This window comes from Sparus aurata, chromosome 21 (assembly GCF_900880675.1).
Source record: "Sparus aurata chromosome 21, fSpaAur1.1, whole genome shotgun sequence".
Lineage (NCBI taxonomy): Eukaryota > Metazoa > Chordata > Actinopteri > Spariformes > Sparidae > Sparus > Sparus aurata.
The window spans coordinates 2,830,398-2,846,235 of NC_044207.1; the positions used below are offsets into that span (position 1 = coordinate 2,830,398).

The window sequence follows — 15,838 nt, forward strand, 5'->3', positions numbered from 1 at the left end:
TGCAGCAGATGGCAACAGGAAATTCACTGACTGACTTGGCTTGGTGTTACTGACTGGTGAAAGATTCAATTAAAGTGCACCACAGTTCAAAAGGATTTTTCACAACTGCTTTGTCATGATTGCCACAACTGCCAAACGTGGTAGTGAAACTTAATGACAGCACATGGACAACGCTGGTGGAACTGAGGTGCAGTAATGACTTCTCTAATACTAATCAACATTGTGAAGGCACTCTCTGTTCTTCTGGTGGATCACACATGTAACAAATTCTCTTCAACTCAGCTGGACGACGGACAGGCTTTTTATTGCAGCATTTCAAAACTTCCAAATTTGTTCAACAGTTGGATGGAAATGGAGCTACAGACAGACATGCACACATTACAGGCATTTATAGACAGTATAGATGCCAGGTCTTACACTCACTCACATTCACTCTACTCTCCAGGCCCCCTGTTATTTCTATCGCTGATAGAGGGGCTCGGGGGACCCTTTCCAACCAGCGACTGCTTGCTTCAGCTGTCACTGCACTCTGAGTGAAGTCACAAATCATCGTCAGTCCAATCAGGTTGGACTTGGGGGTGGGGTGGGGGGGTGAGGTTATGGTGGAGGTTTCATCTTTCTCTCTCTCTGCTCTTTTCCCCTCTCTTCCCTCCGTGTTTTTTCTCGCCACTTCTTCTCCCCCTCCTCTTTCTCCTCCTTCATGTGTCTATTTTCAGTCCTCCATTTTTGCCTGTGTCTGCCATTCTGACTGGCACCATTTTTGAAAAAGGCCCCTTTGGCTGATGGAGAGTTAGCCACTCGGGCAACTAGCTTGGATGAGTCCACTGCAGGGCAAGAAAAGTGGGGGGTTAGGTATAGAATGACATTACTATGCTGAATGATGTTCAGGGACTGTTTGCAGGTAACTCAAACATATGGGGTAAAAATTAAAAAATATGTCATATATAAATTCTCACAGAGTGGCCAGGACTTGTATTTAGCTAACTGGCAGAGAGAACCAGGCCTTTCTTTAAAACATGTCTATATCAAAGGTGGTCCTTTACTTTGAATTGACTGTGCTATAGGGTCAGTCAATTGTTCGCTCACGCCTTGATTCCACCAGGCAGGTCTCTTCTACCTAATATGTGCCGCTGTTTTGCTCCCGCCTCCTTGCCACTTCATATCCCACCGGGAGTGGTTCAGAAGTCGGGGTCATGCCTGCCTGATGTTGTTGACTGCTTTCATTTCATCACTTCTCCTTGTTTTTTGTGCTTCTTAGTTATATTGTTTTGTTATTTGTCTGTTTTAAGTGTGTTTATTGTTAATATTTCCACCTTTGTTTGCTGTAGATCCCGAGTCAGCACCAGGTGCTTTATTTGAAAATTGGCCAGATGCACTATGATGTTCCTCTCCCTGATTTCCTGTCTGGCTTGTTCTGCTCTGTGTAGACTGATGCAGCTGCATTCTGCGTAAAAAAAAGACTCAGCACGTATTTTGTGGAGCAGAGCTGAGAGCTGCTTCTGGGACAATGCTGAAACATGCCGTGGTGCAGCCAGTGGTATTGCTAGCATTGTCTAGAACAGCCATGCACAGCTTCGGGACCGTCACGGCCAACGTGGAGACTGGGGGTTAAACCTGTATTTATAAAGCCTAAACTTGCAATCACATTTCCTCAGTGGGCTTTACAGTCTGTATAATGGAGGACACCCTCTGTCCTCTGACCCTTGGTTCTTGTATGGACCCCTGATCCCTCAGAGATGGTCCGTTAGCATAGCAACAGATGATGTTGTCACACATTTAAAAAAAAAAAAAAAAAAAAGATGCAGCTCCATGCCATTTGAATATTGCAATTCTGATAATATTTTGATTAACTGTTAAGCTCTAAATAACTCAGTGTATTAAGATACAGTCACAATGTACAAGAAGAACATGTACATCATGTCAGTCTTCAGTTCCAGTGATTTCTATAGCTCTCATGTTTCTGTGATGAAACTACTTTGTCACAAAAACATTCACAAAGTTTTGTTCAATAATTGATTTATTATAGGTCTTCTGAAAATGTGACCAAATCAGCTGGATCAAAAATGTACATACAGTAACTTGAACAATCACTTCTGGTGATTACAGGAAGTTGTGTGAATCTAATGTTCTTTGTAGCATGGCCTCTTAACTTGGTCTGAGTGATTCTGATTGATACCAGCTGCTGACTTTTCTGGGCCCATTTTAATAGGACCTGTTCGATACAGCCATTAGACTCCAAGTAGTTTGTGTTCACTCATTCATCACAGAAACATGAGAGCTGTAGAAATCATTAGAACTGAAGACTGACATGATGTACATGTTCTTTACAAGCGGATGGAAACTTGTGTCCACAACTGTATTTTTCAAGTATAATTATTAATTTTAGAATTTACAACCATCAGTTGAGACGAACACATTTTTATTCAATGCTTCAAATTAAGTTAATACTTACCAGCATGCATTGGACTAGATTATTAATACCAGAAATCCTTCTTTTTTCTAATATAAAGAACGTGAAATGATGGAGGCTGTTATACGTCTTTTTATACAGCACATGTGTCTCAGAGGAGTCAGATGGTCTACTATTCTAACCCACATTCAACCCATTTCCAGCAGAGGGTCACACAGCCAGTTCAGCTGCAGTGCATTTACCCTCTCCCCTCTCTGTTAGTTACTCTGCATAGGGCATACATTCATTTCTCCAGTGGGATTATTCACAAAACTCTAGGCATAGTAAGCATAGATGAAATTAAATAGTGTGAGTAATGTAGCTCTGACTAAGATGACAACATACATGAAGTTTTAAACATTGAAATGGTTTTAATGTGTTTGACTCTGTGCAGTTTCTAATCATGTACACAGGCAGATTATTTTTGGAATGAAGAACTTCAAAGAAATTCTTACCTGAGTTCAGATTTGGTCAGGTGAGGAAATGAACAAAAATGATTGCTAGACCTACATTCAAGAGCATCACTAAAGCCACCAAGATGGAGTTCGGGCCCTGTTGAAACAAAAGAAAAGTTTATGTTGTAAGCAACTTCATCACAGATGCAGAATTGACTAAATCATCACCACAAGAGTCCAATCAGCATTCGTCCTGTCAGATGAAGCTGTCCTGTAGTGTCTCAGAGGATATGCAGCAGTTTCTAAACCACTTCTCAGGAGGAAACAAGGACAAACACTTGAAGTTGGCGAGGAAATACCAGAATTTCACAGTGGATGATGAAAAAAGTCTGTTTACTGATGAATCCCAGTGACAGATTAGTGTCAGTAACAGAGGGGTGTATGTAAGTAGACAAACAGCAGAGAGAATGACACCGCAGTGTTTGAAGCCACACTGAAACATGGAACTGGAAGATTCATGTCTGAGGCTGTTTTCAGACTCCTGCACAGAACTGACTGAGGAGAAGCACCACTCTTTATTCAGAGACATGCTCCACCCTCTGGTTTGATCTCGGTGGAGAAGGATTCATACTGCAGCAGGATAATGAGCGCAAACACCTCAAAGCTTTGACACAATTCTTTCAAGACTGTCATTGACTTTCCTCCATGTCAGGTCAAGTGCATGCTATCATTACAAAAGACAACAAATACTGAGCTCTTCTGAAAATTCAACTTTTTACTCATGTTTTGCAATTGTTTCCAATGTAATACTATTTTATTCATTATAACTGATATATCAGCTTAACAATAGAAGTATTTTGACTCATGGTCTCAGACTCTCCGACCCTACTATATATCTGGAGCAGTTACAAATAAATATAATGACAATCTGAAGGTGAAAATAATGTGAAATGCCAAGTATAACACTAATGTGGTAATCTGTCACATTTGACAAGAAACTATCAAAGTTCACTCAGGAATCAGTTGGTTTAAGGAAGAATTGTGGAAAGAAAACACGCATCAACATTATTGTATCTATTTGTTGTTTCGTAGAAAGAATAAGCAGTCTACTTCCTGTGTGGCTCAGCCGGAAGAGCTTCATGTGCCACTGGGGCCCAGAGTGGAATGATCTAATACTAATCGAAAAGTATTAAATAGTAACTTCATTAAACTCACCGACTCCTCTTCTGCAATTTCAGGAACTATTTCCACGCTAGCTTTCTTGGTTTCTGCAAGGTTCTTTGGTTTAGTTGATTCCTGTCGTTTTGGCTTGGAAGGCTCTGGTGCTTTGACATTCTCTTTTGGTGGAACTGGTGAAGGGCTCGGGGCTGGCAGGGGTTTTGGTGCTGGTGCCTGAATCTGTTTGGCAGGTGGCGGCAAACGTGCAAGGCTTGATGGGTGAAAGTCATCGTCCACACCAATTGGTTCCTCAGGTGGCGTAATCTTGACATCTGCCTTGATGTAGTAACCGTGGTACTGGGAGTGAATCTGCCCATTGCTGGGGTAACTGCTACCTGTGGCGATAACTTCTTTTTTTACTGATGGAGGAGGCTCCTGTTTCCTCACTTCCAGTTTTGATGCTGCCTTTGTTATGCCTGCGAGTAGGACAAGGACATAAAATAAAAAAAAGTTAACTACATACCCAGAACATTAAGCAGCCACCTCTGCCATTTCTGTGTCGGGGAGTATGTGTGTGTGTGTGTGTGTTAGAGTGCAAACATGAACAAAAGAAAAAAACACAGCAGCCAGATGTTTGACTTACTAATATCTACACTAGGGCTGGGCAATATAGCGAATATATTTTACATTTTTGAATATCAATTAATGTTCTTCAAGTGTAACTGATTTATAAGAGTAATTCTCTCTTTTGTTTTAAAATTTTGAATGTTGTTTTTATGTTCAATATTTTTATTTTGTATATGAAATACTTATGATAAAAGTTGCACCAAGTAAGAGTTCCTTAAGGAGTACATGTGGAGTAGTATAAATAAAATTAACAAAAGTGAATTTTTTTTTTTTTTTCTGATTTTTTTTGTGGCATAGACACCTTAATTAGCAGTAGACAGAGAGGAAACATGGGAGAGAGAGGGGGAGGTGACATGCAGCAAAGGACCTCCGGCCGGAATGGAACCAGGGTCGGCTGCGTTTTATGGCATGCGCTCTATCCACTCCACCACCTGCGCGCCAACAAAAGTGAATATTTAACATTTAATAGAATATATGTGTGCTTATGATATAGAAATAATGCTATATAAGGCATGAATCTATGTAAGCCTAAATAAATAGGAATAACTAGCTTTTTATGGCGTCTGACCGGACAGGAAAAAAAAGGCAGATTTAATCAAATAAGTACAAACTCAGGAGGTTGCACCAAATTATTACATGATTTCTTAGACCTTGTTCTATCAATATACAACATTAGATTTCTAAGTACTTGCATTTATTTTATTATCAAAATTAAAACCTGTTACATCCAAATTTCTCAAGACTCATGATTTTTGACTTTTCACCAGTTGGCTTCCAGCTTCAGAGAACAGACCTCTTTTCAAATTTCTTTGTCCCGACTTGTAGCTGCTAACTAGTTTTTCATAGTCGAACCAACTCTGCTGTGAAAAGTATGAGAAGACAACTGTACTAACATAACAAAAACAGACTTAACTAACTTTTGTCAATTGTTGCCAATGAGGACCAAGCATCTGGTGCAGCAGGTGGCCACCAAGAAAAAAAAGCCACTCCAAGGACTTGTGAGTGTGGCAGAAGGAGTGTGTTCTGCCATTCGGACTGTCTTCATTCCACAGCGCCCTTCTTCAACACTCCTGTTTCTGCTCCTATGAGCATGACTGTGCTACTGACCTCTCACCACTGGTACCTCTCTCCCCACCAGCCGCCATGCAATCTGTCATGTTCAAGGAAGCAAACTATGGACAGGTACATAAACAACTTGCTATCTGCAGGACTGATCAGGCTGTCCTCCTCACTGCTGGGGGCAGGATTCTTCTTTGTGGAGAAAAAGGACAAGACATGTCGCCCTTGCATTGACTATCAAGGACTCAATGAAATGACCATCAAAAACAAGTATCTACTTCCCCTAATCGACCTCTCTTTTGAACCCCTGTGCCACTCCAAGTACTTCACCAAGCTAGATCTACCTTTTGCATTGCGTTCATTTTGTGACTGCATATCACCTGGTGATGAATGGAAGACTGCTTTCAACACCGCCCTCAGACACTTGCCCAGTTGTTTTCCAAGCACTAATCAACAACATTCTTTGGGATATGCTTAACCAGTTTGTGTTTGTGCACTTGATGAAATCCTCATCTCTTCCCACACCATTGATAATAGTAATAATAACAAACTTTATTCATGTAACACTTTTAGTGCTTGACTAAACAATGCAGAAGGAAGTAGAACAAATAGTGCAAAACTGGACAAACGACAATAAATGGCATTTACAGTTAAACCATTAGAAACAAAAGACTGAAAAACAGAAAAAATGATGAAGATGAATAAAATAAGCAAAAGAAAGAGATGGAATAATTTAAAAATAGGTGAAATAAACAAAACAAATGAATTAATATAATTAACCCAAACGGTAGGAGCAAAAGCAGAAGGAAAAGGACGACAACACAAACAGGCAAGTCTATAAAAATGGGTATTAAGAAGTGATTTAAAAGAAGTTGCTGATCTTGCAAGCCTTATCTCCTCAGGCAGGGTGTTCCCAAGCCGAGGGGCCTTTATGGCGAAGGCACAGTCACCTTTAGTTTTTTAGCCTCGACTTTGGAATGTTAGAAGGGCCCCGTCTGAGGATCTAAGGCTGTGAGCTGGCTCGTGGGGAATTGAAATGTCTGTTATATAGGTCGGAGCCAGACGAAAGAGTGCTTTAAAAGTTATCAGTAAAATCTTAAAATCAATTCTTAAAGGGAAAGGGAGCCAATGAAGGGAAGCTAAGACTGGGGTAATGTGATGCCATCTGTTAAAACCAGTTGGTAGCCTCGCTGCTGAACTCTGTACCAGTTGAAGGCGAGAGAGTGATTTCTGATTGATACTGGAGACAAGTTGCAGTAATTCAGTGTGGAAAAGATGAATGCATGAATTACTTTTTCCAGGTTGGGGTGTGGGAGAATGTGCTTGATTATTAAAATCGATCTTAGTTGGTAGAAACAGGACTGGACCAGTTTGTTAACCTGAGGGATGAATGTGAGCTCTGAGTCAAACTGAACACCAAGATTTTGTGCAGTGGGTTTTATGATGACAGACAGGGGACCAAGGGCTTGCTGAAAGTGGCTGCCATTTTTTGGAGGGGGCTGAACAGTATAATTTCTGTTTTTGAGTTATTGAGATGTAGGAAATTTAGAGCCTTCCAACAGTTAATATCTTTAAGACAGTCTAAGACAGCAGCTAGGCTTCTTGGGTCAACGAGCCTCAGCGGGAGGTACATTTGTGTGTCATCAGCATAGCAGTGGAAGGAAACATTTTGGTGTTTGATAATGAACCAAAATAGAACCTTGCAGTACTCCACAGGTAATGGGCATTGTAGTTGAAGAGTAGTTACCTGTGGTGACCAAGAAGGTTCAGTCTGAAAGTCAAGAATAAAACCAACTAAAAGCAGAGTCCTTGATGCCAACCCAGGTTTTAAGGCTGTCTAATAAAAAGGCATTATCAACAGTGTCAAAAGCTGCACTTAAATGTAAAAGGATTAGAATTGCGCTCTCTCCCCTGTCGGCTGCTAAAAGAAGATTGTTGATTACCTTGTGGATGGCGGTTTCTGTGCTGTGTAAAGCTCTAAAACCAGACTGAAATTTCTTAAAGATGTTACTGTGAAACATAAAAGCTAAAAGTTGGGTAGAAACTATCTTCTCTAAAGCCTTGGATAAAAATGGAAGCTTAGAAATTGCCATTGCCTAAGATTGTTGTCTCTATTTCAAACAGGGTTTCTGCAGGTTTGAACAAGTCAAATTTAAGACTTTTTAAGACCCTTTTAAGACCATTTTGAACTAAATATAAGACCTCCACGAAGTACAAAAAAATAAAGAAAAATGCGGTCCCAGAATAACTTTAAAAAATAACCACATAGCCATTAATAGAGCAGCTCAAACAATGAAGAATGGAGTGTGTGAGTGTGTGTCAGGGTTATTATAGTTTTAAAATTTTCATTAGTTTTAATTTTTATTAAGTTTTTCAGTTTAGTTTTTAATTAGTTTAAAAAGTGATTTAAGCAGTTTAAGTATAGTTTTTAACTAGGAATTTAATTTAGTTAACTATAATAACCCTGGTGTGTGCGCGCACCCACACGTGCGGTGTTCAAAATCCATAGCACCTCGCTTTCAACATCGGAGTTGGGCCAAAGATGGATTAAATGTCGCTTGACTGAAAAGTGGCAGAGGTGGCACAGAGTTCGGGTCGAGCACAACTGGACAACTTGGACCGGGAACTGGTGACAAAGGTGTACAGAAGTGTGTGATTACGTGAATTTGCTGTAGACTTTTAGAAGCTCACTGGTGTTTTTCCGATTTTGTGTGACACCAGCACTTTCACACCGAGTGTGCCCAAGTTGAGGGTCCTCTGGCAGATTCCGCTGTCAGAGTCTTTCTGGAACTGTACACCGATTAATTCCGACCGCACTGTTGGCAAAATATCACTTACGTTCCTGGATACTTCAGACAGAAGAACACACGGAGCTATCTGTGAATCTCACCAACACAGTGCCCCTCATTTATCAATCTTGCGTTAAAACGGGCGCAGATCTGAGCACAGAATTGGTTTTACGACGGGACACACGTGTGATTTATGAAACGTTCGTATCTGACCAATCCCAGCGTACGAATGATCGCGTCTTGATAAATGCGGCGGCTGAATTCGATCGTCATTAACATGTTACGCCCTTAAATATTCCTGGTTCGGAGGCCTCGCCCACTGAGGTCAAACATGGAGAGAAGAAACACTGGCAAGAAACTAAACTTTTCCGAGATGGAGATCGGCATCCTGGCAGCGCCGGCACATCAAAGGCTTGCCAGCGGGGTTATTAGGTATTCCGGTAATTAGGTGTCATGTTAGGCTATTTAGCCTATCATATTTTATTTTACAAAAAAGTGGTATCAGTAAAAACGTGGGCTTTTTTTTGAATATATTTTTTTTATTTTGTTTTATTCGTTTTAAGAATCTGTTGATCTGTTCTAAATATGTGACTGCTCATGCTTAATAACAGCTGAGGTTTGTTTAATAATTATTTTCAGACTCAGCCAGATTTTGCTGTGCTGCACTGCAAATCCACAGACTCAGATTTGCGTACAAGAGCTCAGACCTGACGTGAGATATGATCGGAGCTTCCGCTCACGTCCAAATTGATAAATGCTAAAGTTTGGGTGGAAATGGTCGTACGCAAGGTTTTCTGCCGTACGTCCGTTTGATAAATGATAGCCATTGCCTCCAAACAAAAAAGGCGATGACGGAAGCGGTAAATGAACGTACATATTTAAGACCTAACTAAATGTAAGACCTCTATGCAAAATATGGATGTATTTAAGACTTTTTAAGGCCTAAAATTGAGATTGTTAAATTTAAGACTTTTTAGGCCTCTGTGGAAACCCTGTTCAAAAATTGTTTTAAAACTGAAAATGTCCTCACACCTTTCTTGAGAGGCATCAATAAAATGAGAGGAGGAGGGGGTGGTTACTGATTCTATGACTTTGCTAAAATTAAGTTGGAGAAGAAGGATGTTCTTGCTTCTTTAACTGCTTTTTGGTGATTCAACATGGCATCTTTCCAGGTCTCATAAAACATGTGTAAGCCTGTCTTTTTCAATTTCCTGTCATTGCTCTTGCAGTCTCTTTTCAATGATTGGGTGAGGAGTGAGGTTTAAAGACTCCAAAATATCCATAAAATCTGTGGTAAAAGACTGAGGAGGGCAACAAACATGTATGTTAAAATCACCTAAAAAAGTAATTTTAGTTTGGGCAGTCTGTAGATTACTAAAATTATTACTGAAACTCTTGATTGTACCATAAAACCAAGAAAAATTGTAAAGTGTAAAATTAGGGGGGTTGCTCCGATAATGAAAGATGGTGGTTATGCAGGAAGGTGTATCAGTCCTGTTTGGGAGTGCAGAGTGGAATGCTGGTGATGATGCAGTATGCTGAATTAGCCAGGGTAAGGGAGTGCAGTTGCGACTGGTCCTCCAAAGGCTACTGAAACACAAATTATTCGAGTGTCCCATGCCCACGTTCCGTAAACAGCTCCAGCGCTTCCTGGGTTTCACAAACCATCACAGGTGATTCATTCGAGACTACAGCAAATTCAATGTTTTTCCAAGTTTTTTGGAATCAGGGTTGTCATTGCTGTTGATGCTGCTAATTGCTGCTAATTTGCTGATATTGCAGATATTTCATCATAAGAAAGACATGCTGGTCAAATAAACAATAACACAAGTTGCTTACCTGCTGTCAAAGACTCAGCTGTCGGGGTTTTGTTGTCTTTCAAAGCTGGAGCGACAGTGGCAGGAGTTTTACTGGTGAAAAAGCTCTTTTTAACAGCAGCGGGTGAGGGAGTTGGGCTAGGACCTGGGCTCTGAGATGGAGACTGGGTGGGTGTTGTGCCTTTGCGGTAGAAATGAGGGCTTCCTGAAGTTGATTTCTCCTTTTTCTCCTCCACAGGAACCTCTTTTACCTCCACTGGCTCATTATACTTCTGCCGTATGTAGTCAGGGCCTGGGATAACAGAAATACAAAGATAAGTATGCCTACAGAAAAATGACTTAAGTAACTGGTTGACAGGCCAAGCCTTAAATGATAATTCTGTTATATTACATCTCCTATTCAACTAAACAAAGTCCTCAATTTGAAATGTGATTTATTGGATTAAATGGAGTGCACAGCATCAAGCGAATGCAAATATATAACATGCTGTCTTTTTTACTACAATTGTGTTAAGAGACTGGGGTTGTTGTCTCTCATTCCCAAAGTCTTCAAATCCTGGTGCTTTGGGTTGGTGGCTTGGTCAGAGCCCGTGTTGGTATTTGACAATCTGGGAAAGAGACTCTACAATCTTTCTCCAGAATGGCTTACTCAACCTTTGTTTATGGCAAGCGGGAGAACCAACAGTTTTTGACTGCAATGAAAATCTTAAAGGTTAAATGGCAAGAAATATGTATTGAAGCTCAATATTTCTCTGCTTAAAACATTTTGTGAATTTTGGTAGTTCTTCCTTTTTCCAGTAAAATTTAGCTTTTACTTTTGCAGAACTTTTGAGTTTGAAAATGTTTGGGTCACCCACGTCAGAGACAATCTTACATGGCAAACTGGAATTTAATTCAAAAATTTGTATTATACTGATAACATTAGTTTTGCCTAACCTTCATCTGAAACTGTGAAAAATAGATAGATAGACAGATAGATAGATGACTCATGACCAAAGACTTGAAACTAGACTTGGACTTGCAAAAAATGACTTGTGAGCATCTCTTTTCAGTACACACAATGGCTGTGATGTATAAGGTCAAAGTTAAGTTGGGAAGTTCAGTCTGAGAACCTGTGACATTCACACTGAACAGTTCTTTCTTTTTTTTTACATACAAACTGCATTTTCTCTTCTCAACAAGTTTGGTTGGACTCTTTGGAAACAATGATAATGGTGTTGTCCTGCAGTGCATTGACTTCATAGGGTTCATCTCATGTCTATCAATCAGGTCCCCACTGAGCCACTGACATGCTACACCTGCTGTAAGTCTTGTGTAGACATGCTTCTGATTTTGCTGCTACACAGATGATAAGCCAGTTGTATTGTAAAAATTCCTGCAACAACTTTACTGCTTGTTTTTAAAGCCTTGAATATTCTGGCTTTTGCCTACACCAGTGATTTCTAACTCCCTATGAAAAATTTTTTCCAAAAAAAACTCATCACGAAAGAAGATCAGGCTTTGACTGTCCAGGCTCCCCAAGCAGTACAACTCCCTGGCTGGGGATCTCAGGAAGGCAAACTCAATTTCCTTCTCTAAATCTCTTCTTAGAATCACTTTTTTCATATGGTTTTTCTTAACTGATAGCATTTATAATGATAATGCATTTGATTTGAAGGCACATTTCAAAGCACTCAAGGACACCGCACATAACACCAACAGTACAACAAAAAACAGGGGACAATTTAGTGCAAATAAAAAAAGATAAGTAAGAGGATGCAATAACATGGTGCCGGCTCGGCACAGAATTCAGACTCAGCAGTCCTCATCATACAGGAAGTCAACCGGTACGGGTTAGGCAGGGCTGAGCTTCCAGGGTGAGAATAGTTTGATTCTCATTATTTACACTTATGTTATTGACATCTTGATGTCATCTTGATCTTATTTGCTTTCCCAGCAGTTAAGTGCCCCACATTGGTATTTTCCTAGCTACTAGTGTAGCATTCAGATTTTGCGGGACCATGTTGTATTGTTCATATGAAAACACAGGTGTCAATGCTTTCATCATACACCCCCCTTTATGGTCATGTCAAGCCAAGTCAATTTCATTTATACATGATCAAAATATAACGCAAGTTATCTCAAGGTATTTTCCATACAGACCAGGGCCCGTATTCACAAAGACTTTTATCTTAACGTTAGGAGTACTCCTAAATCGGACTAAAAGTTTTTATGTAGGAGTCTTTTCTTAAAAGTAATTCACATAGCCGCTGAGACCTACTTTTAGTTATGAAAACAGTGAACTCCTAAACTAGAAGTAACTCTCTGTTGCTATGGATGACGTCATTTTATAAGGACGCACTTAGAAGCGGTGACAACGGTGATTGGTTGTTGAGTGACAGGGCAGCCCATTGAAAAGTCATTTAGGCTACGCAATGCATGAAGTGAAAATAAGGAAGTTGCCTACAAGCCCATGACAAAGCCTATGAAAAGATATTGGATAAAGAAATGTGTTTATGAAGAGAATTAAGTGCACCCCCCATCCCCCGCCAAACAAAAATGCTTCGGACAAAAATGACAAATTAGAGGATAAATACAAAAAACGGCAATAAATAAAAACGGCATTTGCTCGAAAAGCTGCGTCAAACCACTCTCCATTAAAATTCGGGATCCGGGCCATTTCCCAACAATGTCCAGTATATTGTAATGTGTGTCAAAGACAATTTGTGTATAGATGGAATGCAAGCCCTATTCGCACGGGACTAGTATAACGTGGGGACCTCCAGTAATTTGTAATAATTGCGGAGGTCATCTGTGATCTTAATCCTGTGCGAATCTGCCATGCCTGTTATTTGTAAAGTAAAAATTCCACTGCAAATTACGTACCATATTTCACCAAACACAGAGTTTATGTGATAATATTAGTCCTGTGCGAATCGGCATCTCTGTGATTTGGGGTCGTTTTTTGTTTTTCTTAAGGTTTTTTGTGTTTTCCACACCTTTTTCTGCCTTTTTCCCGGTTGAGAATTATGGCGACTGTGTTGGGAATTATAAATGAAAGTTTTGACGGCATTTTGGGTGCAAATTCAGGAGGCTCATCAGAAGAGCTATCTTGAAAGATGATTAGATGGATTACATGCATGGCAGCATGCGGTAAGGAACATTTTTCCATTTTTCATCAGGCTCACCAGTTATTATATTAAGAAATATCCATATCTAACTGTTGTGCTGCTCCAGTAAGGCTCCGGTGCGATCGACCCGGGGGATAATGTCAGTAAATTCGAGTTAAAACACAGACTTCGCTTATCCTGTGTGAATGCGCCGCACGAAACACGGACGTGGTGGGATCATTTCTAAATCACTTGAGGTCCCCAGGTAATACTAGTCCCGTGTGAAGAGCTGCATTTTCCCCATAGCCAAATACTGGAGTGTTGCCAAACATTTTAACTCGGCGTTATTGGATTGTTTCAGTTGGTTGGGAGTGTTATTGCGTCCCTCACCAACTCAACCACAACTTCAATCCCTTCACAGTCCATCTGACATCGTTTTAATAATTCCCTGTCATTTAGCGTCTCCAAAACATTCGGCTGTGACCAGGTCTTAGTAAGTTAGGAGTCCTCTGGACTACTTCTAAGGTCTCCCAGACTTAGGTGCTACTTTTAGGCTTAAAATGTTTTGTGAATAACTCTTATTTTCAAAAATTTGGAGTCCTAAAGTTACGACTGACACGCCCATTATTTTTAGGAGTTGCTCCTAAATTCGCCTGTTAGGAGCTACTTTTAGCCTTAAGATTCTTTGTGAATACGGGCCCTGGTCAACTAAGACATACTATGCTTCAGCAGTATTGTAGACAATAAGGGGGGCAGCCATCTTCTGCTGCTGCTGTTACATTACCTGGCTGATGGAAAGCCGGGGAGAGCTCTCTGGCCACAGCTCTGGCAATATCTGAATCCTGACTTGCTGCGTGCGCAGCCTGGTCTGCAGCCTCTGCTTTGGCCCGGGCATGGGATGTCCTGGAGAAACACATAGTAACACATAGAGTGAGTTTAGTAACTAAGTGTAGTTGGCCCTGTTTTGCTACTTACAGTTTATTTGATATTGACTTAAAAAAGAAGCTTTGTGAAATTTAATGAGTTCATGAATCTCACTAAAGTGCAGAGGCGGAGTGGTAATCGGGACAAGCGTGAGTTTTCCCGGTCGGCCCGGGAAAATGGCCATTGGGCTCATCGAAATTATTGACGTTGTGTGAATTCCCCGCGAAAATCTCTAAGATATACTGTGATTGCTTTCAGATGAAGTCCAACCAATATTTAAACCACCTGCTCGCTCTCTACATCTCAGTCATGGTTACCCTGCACACTCATCTCTTACCTCTCCCATCAAGTTACTGATTTATTGTGTAGCATATCTTAATTTAATTCTTCTTTTTCAGGCGTTACATAACTTTCATGGTCACGAATAAAAAAACAACCTGCAATTTCACTTGTTTGTTTGTTCTTAAATTAACGTAAAATGGAGCAAAGCCTCCTGGGAATGGGAAATGCGTTTATCCAATGAACCGATTGCAGGTCTTTGCAGGGGCTGGACCGGACCGGACCGGTGGTGGGCCGGTGCAGTCAGAATTTCCCGGTGGATTTTGGTGCCCCACTCCACCCCTGCTAAAGCGCTTCAGTATTTGTTAATTCAAAGAGCTATCTGATTGATATCGGCTGAGTAGTGACATCCAGTCTTATCCCGGGCTGTCACTCTGTGGACACCCTCACTACATCATTTTTTAAAGACAAATAATTAAATTACTTAGGCCAGATAATTGGACATGGGAAAATGTATAAAAAGAAACACTGTTTTGGATTATTATTTCACATAATTTTTAAAATTTGCATTTAAACTAGACAATTCTGTAAAACAGAAGGTGGGTAACTCTCTTATTTTGTGACAGATTTGTTCTGACAAGTGTTGTGCTGAAGGTTTCTCAGTTTCACCAATAAGGTCAGATTAGAGTCTGATGATAAAATAATTACAGATTTCTCAGGAAGGGTCAAAAGGCCTCATTTAATCATTTAATGGTGCAGTTTTATCCACCCACAGAAACTGTGTAAGAGTGAAGTGTAGTGTAGAGAGTAGTATTGTAGCGCCTGACCCTGGCAAGTGTAATCAAATTTGAGATCTGACCCCAACCAGGGCCAAATTTTGGTTTTATTTAATCCATTACTCGCTTTTAACATGCTAGGGTTGAGCATGAAAGTGGCAACCCTGTCTATGTCCCTCCTGTCTATGGGAATAGCATAGGTGCTTGGTACACATGACACCAAGGGCATTCCCACTGGGCACAGAGGAGCCTTTTCAAACTCCTATTTTTATGTAGGGTAGAGATAACAGATTTGTTACAGTCAGAGCTTCAAGTGAATTGCCAAGCCAGGTGTCAGAACAGAGTCGGTGAAAAAGCGTTACAACTCCTCAAGACCCAAGCTAGGTTCCTGTGTCTTGCTTGCCACCAGCTGATTATAGTGAAGCAGCTGGCCCGGGAGTTAGCTGAAACTTAAGTGGCAACTGACCTTTAAAGTG

General features: G+C 40.5%; 1 protein-coding gene across 2 annotated transcripts in view; it reads right to left on the minus strand.

The window, feature by feature from the left end:
* Positions 1-278: 278 nt before the first annotated feature.
* Positions 279-15,838, minus strand: part of LOC115572346 (junctophilin-1-like) — a 42,970-nt gene continuing 27,410 nt past the window's right edge. Inside the window, exons 3-7 of one of the 2 annotated variants that reach the window (XM_030402334.1) lie at positions 14,168-14,286; positions 10,317-10,586; positions 4,060-4,478; positions 2,905-3,001; positions 279-824 (exon numbers count right to left, since the gene is read on the minus strand). In XM_030402334.1, the coding sequence (XP_030258194.1) occupies positions 2,921-3,001; positions 4,060-4,478; positions 10,317-10,586; positions 14,168-14,286 (889 nt within the window). In that variant the 3' untranslated portion in view covers positions 279-824; positions 2,905-2,920. Of the gene's footprint in view, positions 825-2,904; positions 3,002-4,059; positions 4,479-7,440; positions 7,460-10,316; positions 10,587-14,167; positions 14,287-15,838 lie in introns of those variants that run through there. The other variant, XM_030402335.1, reaches the window with a different exon arrangement.